The sequence below is a fragment of the Canis aureus genome, chromosome X, assembly GCF_053574225.1.
Source record: "Canis aureus isolate CA01 chromosome X, VMU_Caureus_v.1.0, whole genome shotgun sequence".
In the NCBI taxonomy this organism is placed as follows: Eukaryota; Metazoa; Chordata; class Mammalia; order Carnivora; family Canidae; genus Canis; species Canis aureus.
Window position 1 is genome coordinate 91,831,251 of NC_135649.1, and position 9,815 is coordinate 91,841,065.

Here is a 9,815-nt window from a genome sequence, read left to right on the forward strand (position 1 = left end):
TGAAAAATGGGAGGGTTGGTACCAGAACCAAACCTGCTGGGTTATTCTGAGTTTACTAGAGGAAATCCTTAGGCTCATCAGGAACTTTTAGATAAATGTAATCCTTGTTCTGCTCAATTTTGTCATTTAATTTAGGGTATTTGTACCTTATATCCTAAAAGTCAAATATTTCTTTTTATGTCGCCACTGAGGAGGACCGGGGTAGAGGCATTTACTTTTAAGAGTAATGTATGTAACATTTAATTCGATCCTTAACAATCAACCGTGAAGTAGGTATAATCTGAAGTTTTCATACGAGGCTGTGAGAGGTCAATTCACCTAAGTAACCAAGTAACAGGGCTGGTGAGGGGACAAAGCACTTCAAAGTGTTCATTATTACACCGACTGCACTTGGTGGCGGGACTGTGATGAAAGGGTATGTGCACTAAACACGGCAGTGGGCCCTCAACCAACGCTGCGGGGTCTGGGCTGACACTAGGTCACCCATCCGGCCACACTGCCCAGCTCTTCACCCCCCAGCCGGGTTTCCGGAAAGGCGGGGCAAGGGGCAGCCACCTCCCAGCGCGCAAGCCCCGCCCCCGCTCCCGACGAGGCGGCGCCCTGACGACACAAAGGCGGGGCCTTCCGGGGGGCCGCCCCGCTGCAGGGATGGGGGCGGGGCCTCCCCGGAGGGCACTGCGCGGACGCGGAGCGCGGCGGGCTGTGGCTCCGCCCCTCGGCAGAGTCGGCGCCACCATGGAGGAGTACCACAGGCACTGCGACGAGGTACCGCCCCTCGGCAGCCCGCGAGCGACCCCCGCCCTCGCCCGCCTCGGCTCCAGGCTCGGCCCCGAGGGCGCCCCCGACAGTCGGGGTCCGGCGCCCTCCGAGCCCGGGCCCCCCTCCCCTGCCCTCCGGGCCCCGCCCCGCCCGGCCCCGAGGCCTGAGTGGGGGGCTGCGAGTCGGGGTGGCAGGGGCGGGCGGGGGATCGAGGTGGAGGGCCGGAAGGCGGGCTCGGGGTGCGTGGGGTGGGGATGGGGTGTCGGCGCCGCCCGTCTCCGAGGCCGGTCTGCCCGGCGGCTCCCTCCGCCCCTCGGCGTCCCCGAGGCAGGTGCCGCAGCCTCGCGAGCCGGGCCCTGATGGCAGAGCCGCGCCCCGGCACCGCGGCGGGGGTGGGCTGGAAGGAGGTGCCCCGCGGATCACGAGCCCCCGCCTACTGACTGCCTCAGGCCTCCCGGCGCCTCACCGGAACCCCACGATGTTAGGTGTTACTTCGTGTTACTGATGGGGACTCTGACTTTCATGGCGACTAAGCGATTTGCCCGAAGTTAAAACCGCCAGGAGCGACAGATGCCCCATTCGAACCCAGGCCTCTTGACTACACGCCTGCAAGCCTGGCTCCCCTTAGCCATTAGGAGGGTGAGGCCTTAGGGATCCCAGCATAGGGACCGGCCTGAAGGGCAGAAGAGAGCAAGGCCTTCTCCGTCCAGTGGTAGCCACAGGTGAACGATGCAGTGAAGTAAAGTAGGCACCTGGCGCAGGGGCCACCGCAAGTGGTGTGCTGTTCGACCCCTGGCCTGGAGAGGGCTTCTGGTCCCTCCGTCTTTCGGATGTGGGCTTCTGCGGAAGCCACACTGAAACCCATTTAGTTTTGTGATGCGGGTAGCACACACGCTTGTAGGTTAGTGGGAAAGTATTCTCATTTTAGAAATTAAGGCACAAGCAGTTTCTCAGACCTATCCCTCCCACCAAACGCTGGTCTGACTCCCAGGGGGGTTCTGTACTACAGTACCTCCTAAATATATTTGAAAAGAAACGAGATTACATGTGTTACCATTGCCGCCCACTACTACCTGATTCTTGGGTGACCTTCCAAATCGCAGTGAAACGGACATCATTTAATTTGTAGGTCACTTTTGAAAATAATGACCTTATTTTAAGGTGAAATGATAATTTTGAGAGAGTCAAAATGTGAGAGTTGTTTTCACAATCCTAGTTGTTTACGATTTTTTTTTCTTTTGTTGTTGGGGAATTCTGTAGTGTAATGAAATGAGTTGAAAATATTTTAAATTTATACTCAGGATGATACTTAGCTCCAGAATTGTTTTTTTTTTTAACTAATTTTAAGTTGCACAGTGGTATTTACAAAAATGGTGAGGTCATAAAGCACCTAAAACGTCTCCATGGAAACAAATCATGTATTGCCTGAAGAGTTTTGGTTTAGATCTTATCACATAGCCTAGTTCTCTACTCTAGGACACTTGGATGTCATTAATAGTTGCTTTTAACTCAGAAGTCTATCAAGCCACTTCACAACAAAGATTAAGTTACCCGGCCTATTATAATATTAAGGTGACATTAATTTAGATCAAGCATTTTCATAATCTTTAATTCAGGAAAACCACATTTTTGCCCCACATGAAGTTAAACAAAATTGAAAACAGTCTATTAATTAGTCTCTTTATAGATCACTTCATTCTTATTCTTCTGTGGCCTTTTCCTATATACTGATGTATGTGTATACATCTTTATATCCTCCTCCTGCTATTTCCTGAGCTTTACAGTACAAAGATTCTCAATCTAGGGCATTCATCAAAATCACCAGCAAAGCACCTTTAAAAAACTGTGTTTGCCCAGGCTGTGCCCCAGACTTAATGAATCAAAATCTCAAGGGAGGTGGGTGGGGAAAGCATTCTGCAATTGTAGAAGTGTTCTCGGTGGGATTAGCAGCTGGGTACACCTGACACCCCTTATCATTATGGTCTGCTGTCACTAACACCTGCTCAGGATAGCCTAGGGTATTCTGTGTGTCATCACAGCTACAAATAAAAGGAAGTCTGTGCTGAAAGCAGCTGTATCTTGTTTTCCCCTCCTTTAGGTTGGCTTCAATGCTGATGAAGCTCACAATATTGTGAAGGAGGTGAGTTACACATCTTGTTCATCTTGAAACTTTAAAAAGCTCTGTTTTGACTTCCAGTACAAACTTAGAAACCTTCGATTAAAACAAGATTTTAAATATTTTTTAAAAATTTTATTTATTTATTCATGAGAGACAGAGAGAGAGAGGCAGACAGAGAGAGAGGCAGAGGGAGAAGCAGGCTCCCTGTGGGGAGCCCAATGCGGAACTTGATCCCGGAACCCTGGGATCATGACCTGAGCCGAAGGCAGACGCTCAAGCACTGAGCCACCCAGGCATCGCAAGATTTTTAATATTTACTCACTTTTTATAGGGGTGCTTTATAGAGATGGGCCTTAGGAAGGTGTTTTGTTGTATGCCATCAGATATCCTGGAGCTTACTCTGAAAGTGATATTGGAGCATTATTCTAGAAAACTGGTTTGCTGTTTTCTAAAATTGATGTTCTGTCTTTAAAAAAAAAAGAGCCCTTATTCTGTAGGGCAAATATTATTTTAAAAATTAAAACTATAGAAGTATGTGTGTGTATGTCTCTGTCACACACACACTTTTATATAGGTAAATTATATGTAAAATATGTCAAAAGACCCTAGAAGTATGTTTTAGCCCAATTTAATTGGAAAAATAATCACTTAACACAGACACTGATATGCTAAATCAAAATCTTAAGAAAATTATTTGAAACATGGAATCTGATCCTCCTAGTAGGCAAATAGACAGGAAGTTCTATTTGGGAATCAATTCTGACAGAGGAACTTGAATTACTCTAGTGGTATCACATACAGACTATACTGTGAGTAAGGCATTTATGAACCCTTTTAATAGTCCTGAGTCATTTTTCACTGTGCCAAATCCTAGGAAAACAATGAGCTGGCCCAGAAGGCAACCATGTATTGTAGATGTGGTAGCTGGATCTGTGTCCTAGCAGGCCCTACCCTGCCTTTAGTCTGGGCTGGATTGGCTTGCCCTCTGGGCATTGAGCACCTTCTCAGCCCATCCTGAGACAGTGTCTGGCCTGTCTGAATGTTCTAGGGCACAAGCTCACCCAGAACTCATCCAGGTCTAGTCTTGTATAGCTAGGATCAACCCGAGATCTGAGAAAGCTAGACAGGCACCTCAAAATCCTGCCGTATTTTAATAGTTCAGACATATGTAGTGCAGCATGATGAGTCTAGCTAACAGTACTGTATACTTGAGAGCTGCTGATAGTAGATCTTGAATGATTCTACCACAAAGGCAAAAGGTAGTAACTACATGGAGGGGTGGATTTGTTAACTAACCTTATTGTGATAATTTTACAATATATCTGTCGTATCAAATCACATTGTACATCTCGAACTTACACACTGTCGTGTCAGTTACACCTCAATAAAGCCAGGAAAAATAAAATGACAGCAACAATAAGGAGGATGATAATCTGTAACATTGCATATGTGCTTCCTCTGTCGCAGTCACTATACTTGAGCACACTTGATATTCACGATCTCACTCCATCCTCACAACAACCTGATACAATGAGGCTGTTCTAAGGGTTTGGAAAATAGGGGCTCTGGCTCTGAGAGGTTAAGTCACTTGCAAAAGGTCACAGTGAGTAGGTGGCAGAAGTGACTTTACAGCCTACGACTGGGGTTCTAGACCAGCACTCAATCAGGCATCAGAAATGGATGTGAATGAGCACTGGAAAATTATTTAACTATCTTGTGCTAAAGCATCTGAAAAGTGATGTTTGTTGATTTACTTTTAGTGGCAGGAGGTGGTAGCTTTATAGTTAAGTAATTACATAATGTAAACAGAAATGTAATTATTACACATGAAAATTCTGTTTTTAAGTTGGACTCCTGCTTTGTTTCTAGCATCTGAAACCTAGTTCAAATCCCAGCTGTTTCAAAGCCAACCTTTAACCAATTAATTTCACCCTTCCTTAATCTCCACTTGCCTCCATAATCCTTTTATGACGTAGCTTATCATCCTTGATTAGTCTTTCTTGTGTTAGATTTCTTTTATTAGCTGCTCTGCTAGTTCTTTCCAACAGAGTCCATGTCATTTTTATCTTTATATGGCCTCTAGTTATCTCATAGACTGAGATAATACGTGCAGGTGAACACTCTGAAAATCCTAACACAGAGACAGGGCATAATAAATATTTACCAGATGTGTATTTTCTAAGATGCTTTTTGGGATTATAAATATTTTTATGTTTTGAATAAACATATTTGTTTATGTGATTTGTATATGCTGTGATTTGTATATGTCTTTAACTGTCTTCTGCCCTTTTAGTGTATAGATGGGGTCTTGGGTGGTGAAGATTATAACCAGAACAACATCAACCAATGGACTGCAAGCATAGTGGAACAATCCTTAACACATTTGGTTAAGTTGGGAAAAGCTTATAAATATATTGGTGAGTATCAGTGTCCCTCCTCACTAGTTTATTCCCCTTTGTCCTCACGGTCTTCTCTGAATTTAGAGAATATAAATGAGTGTGATACACAAGTTGGATTCTAATAGGACATGAAGGACTTCTACCTTATTCAGACAAAGACAATATATGGTATTACCTAAAAGATGGAGCTCCTGCCAGCCACCCACCTGTCCTTAGCAGCTGTACCTTTTACATTTGTATCAGCTGCCCCCCTTCCACCAAAACCCACTCAGCCCTACTGTCTCCCTGTCAGGAGCTCCAGGCCTCCTTACATGGCCATAGGATGGCAAAGCGCCACACGGTAATTGTTGGGAAAGTGTAATCTTTTCTTCATTTTTGTGTCTGGATTATGCCCATGGAATGAGGCACGTGATTTGGCCCACATTTTTTTCCTGCAGCACAATCATCAGTGGTTATGGCAGCGGGCAACAGACTGGATCCAGTGGGGTCAAAATCGTGGTGGTAGATAATCAAGAGGACTTATTTTTTTCTAATCTATTTGCCGAGTGCTTTGTTTTCTGTTGGTTTTTACAGCTTTTAGAGCTCTGAACTCAAACACTTTGATATCTTCTCCTTTGCCAGTGCTCTCATTCTGCAACTTTATTTTTAGTGACCTGTGCAGTGGTCCAGAGGAGTGCCTATGGCTTTCACACAGCCAGCTCATGTTTTTGGGACACCACATCTGATGGTAAGAGACCTTAAGCTGATTCATACAAAATCCAACTTCTGGCAGAGTCAAATAGTGCACTTATTATCAGATGCTTACTTACCTCTAATTAAATTCCGAAAAAGCATCAACAGGATTGCTTTCTACCTAGCAACAAATATGCCTTCAAATATGAAATGTGAAGCTGTAACAGATTGCAGAAAATATGATATTAAAACCAATGAAAATGTGTGATTTTGATATTTTGCTGATATTTCAAAGTCCTTTTTTTGTGTTTCAGGAACCTGTACCGTAAGATGGGAGAACCGAACCATGAACTGTATTGTCAATGTTTTTGCCATTGCTATTGTTCTGTGACAGACTAAAAATGTTCGGCCAAAGCCATTAACTTAAGAATTTGTCAGTGTATCCTTTCTAAAAAGAGTAGTTACTTATTAATGTGTTAGATGACAAGTGTGCAATATGCTTCAAAAGCTAGCAACAAAAACTGAATATTATAAGCAAGCAATGTCATAGTAAGTTGGCAGTTTATCTCATTCTATCCGGCATCATTTAAATAGGAAAAAATTAATGTTGGCAAAACAAAAACAAATACGGCATGACATGAAAATACAATCTTATGTTTACACCGGCTTTTCACTAACATGTACCTAAGAAGATGGAGAAATCCATTCAGATAATGAAATTCTGTTTCATCTAGGGAAGTTAACAGGAATAAATGTATGGACCCCCCCCCCAAAAAAAAAGCTGCAGAGATAAATGTAGAGAAAATAATAACTGGCTAACACTTCTTAGTTTTTCATTTCTTCTCACTCAGTTGTAAACATCATTTAGTGGAAAATAGTTCTGTTCATTTTTTTCCCTACCAACTATTATTGCAGTAGCAACCATCACTGACTTGTTACTTTTCTGAGAATTGTCAAGACAGTTTTTAAAATTCCAGATTCTTGGATTTACATTTGAGGGCCAAATAAATCTGGTAACCTGAATTCCCTAGTTAAACATAATTCATGACTGTGTGATGAAAAGTACACAACACTGACAGCTGCCTTACAACTGACTCATTTCATGTAGATCTAACATTTATGGAATTCCTATTATAAGCATATTTTTCTCTTAGCATTATAGTTATCAATGTACTGTGCAAATTCTGGCACCTGTTCAGTTGGACAGCTAACATGTTGGGGGAAGAAATAAGGAATTGTTTTACAAGAAGAAAACAAATCTGGTTATCCATGTAGAAGTAAGCAAAATGAATAGCACTTATTGCTGACAGAGAATTATAGATGTCATTTTAAGCATTGCTCCTAGCAAGTAAAAAAAAAATGCATAAAATATGCAACTCTTAGTTAAAGGCCTTACTAGCAGTATAACTACACAGATCGTCAGTTTTATCATTGCTTTAGTTACAATCATCTGTAAATAATTTAAATACTACATGGGGTTCAAATTGAGTGGAATCAAGTATAGATTAAAAGTATACAATCATTAGCAGGTTAATGAATATCTCAGGGCTTATGAAATGTAGTTAAATTTATTAAAATAAAAGATGAAAAATTAGGGTACATAGCTGGTCACCAAATATGAAGTCAATCTAGTTATTTAACCTGGAAAATAAAATTAAGTTTGCATATTACTAATAATACTAATATGTTTAGAGAGTGGAATCATGATTCATTGCATTTTGAGGGGAAAGGCTTATATTAGTACTGACAATATTAAGATAGTAGATAGTATTCTTGTAGGAATACTACGTGCATGTTTGATATGTTGCTGAATAACAGTAATTGTTTAATGTTTAAGAAGAATATTAAAATATGAGGATAGAGTTTCATGCAGTGATCTACATTTTTGGCACGTCAAAAATTCTCACAGCCATTACCTTTATTTTACTTTGCACTGCTAGCTTTTGTGCCCTTGAAGATTATAATAGTGACCAAAATATCTGTGCGGTTAAGGCTTGCTTTTGGTTATTATTATTGAAGCCTGATTCTAAAGGAATAATAATCAAATATACCTCGTGAACTTGCTATCTGCTCTGTTTTTATTTAAAATACAATAAAGATTATCTTCCTGTGCTGTGCTTTTGCTTCTTGCGTGATCATTGAATAAAGAAATGGCATTGTGCTTACTCTAAAAAATTCTAAATAGGAATAAGGAAAAAGAATGTTAGGTCACACAGATACAGTGTACAGAATAAATACCATTAAAATAGCAACCCAAGCCCAGTATTCAACATTACAACATAATAGCTTCTATTTTATGCCTTTTATTCTGATTTTAACACAAAATTTCACTTTAAAGAAGTCAATGTAAAATACATTCTGTAACTATTAGCTTTTAATGACTATTTTTGGGAAGGAATTTTGTCCCTGTTTGTCAACTTTCAATTGAGTTGTTGCTGGTTTTGTTTTTTAATTAAAGACTTTAAGTATGTAAAATTAGGGTATTCAAATGTAAGTACTAGGATTTTTGTAAAGCTGCAATTTTATGTTTGTAAAGTGCTAGTATGCTGCCCTAAGTTGATGGCAACATCTCATTACATTTTCTTTAGTAAAAAGTACTTTTTTACTCTTCTTCCCAAGCTGGATGTTATCTAATTATGAGTCACTGAAAGCATTTCACCACCTAAAGTCATCACATTTTTAAAGTAATTTAACAATACTGCAGATTTTCAAAGTAAAAAAACCCAACAAACTGATCTGATAAGTTCCTTAAAAGTTAGAGAAAATGCTGACTCTTTATGACAAAGAATGTAGTTCTTTTATATTGCAGACACTAAGGCAAAGGTTGAGAGATGAAAATTTCACCCCATGTGTTAGGACCTACCTGAGGGGAATTTGTTTTAAAATACAGAAGGTGGAGCTACATTTTGTGACTAGAAAGAGTCAGTAAAACTGACCTTTGTATATTTGTGAAATGCCTTATAAAAGGCTCTTAACCACGCAGCCCTTTCAAGATTTAGATGGCCATCATCAATATACATTAAGTGGTCCAGGAGATTCTAGTCCACAATATCTAGTTGCAAACCCTGTAATTCTCACTTGGATATGTCATCCTTGGATACGTAGGATATATTGACAATCCAGGACTACTTAGAACTGACTCCTACTGCTTCATGAAGAATGTTTCGTTCCAAAATGGCTTCTAAGGATGTCAGGGATGAAGCTGGGACTTTGAAAAGACACTTGTGGTGGCACCACCCGAATAGTGGTCACTTCCCTACAGAATGCAAAACATGGGCAACTCCCCCACTCTGGGATGCTTTAAAGGTATAGACTATATGGGAAGTTTCTTTGCAGCTCTGCCTTACTGTGTCAGGGAATTTGATACCTGGGTTTATCCAGTAATGTATATTCGGCTTTCTTCATGCCAAAATACATGCCTTTTTATTTTACTGAATGCTTCATCTTTTTAGATACTTTTTTTAAGAACACCAGCTTTGAACGAGATATTTCAGTCTGGGTTTTTCAGGGCAGAGTTTTACATGAGCCAGTAATGAAAGCTTTGTCAACTCATTTTCATCCCCTATAATACCTTACGGAGAAAATCTGCATGAAAATTATTAGATTTTGGCATGTTCTGACCTTTAATTTTGTAGGCCAGGAATTTGGGTTAAGCTGCATGAGCGAACATGGGCTTTCATAGTTAATGCTCATACAAAACACCACCCAAAATGGTCAGGGTTAGAACAATGGTTTCTTAATAATCAAATTAAAGCAAATTTTTTCTGTAAAGGGTCATATAGTAAATATTTGAGACCTTGCAGGCCTTTGCAACTATTCAAGTATGCCATCATAGTATGAAATCAGCCACAGACCATGAGTGAATG

General features: G+C 40.9%; 1 protein-coding gene across 2 annotated transcripts; it reads left to right on the plus strand.

The window, feature by feature from the left end:
• The first annotated feature begins 472 nt into the window (after positions 1–472).
• DYNLT3 (dynein light chain Tctex-type 3) lies at positions 473–8,066 on the plus strand. 2 transcript variants are annotated; one of them, XM_077889892.1, is made up of 5 exons: positions 473–765; positions 2,858–2,899; positions 5,172–5,295; positions 5,927–6,004; positions 6,264–8,066. In XM_077889892.1, the coding sequence occupies exons 1-5, from the start codon at positions 649–651 to the stop codon at positions 6,338–6,340; spliced, it is 438 nt and encodes a 145-aa protein (XP_077746018.1). In that variant the 5' UTR covers positions 473–648; the 3' UTR covers positions 6,341–8,066. The 2 variants fall into 2 exon arrangements, with proteins under 2 accessions (XP_077746018.1, XP_077746019.1); XM_077889893.1 differs by lacking the exon at positions 473–765 and adding an exon at positions 2,230–2,331.
• Positions 8,067–9,815: the final 1,749 nt, after the last annotated feature.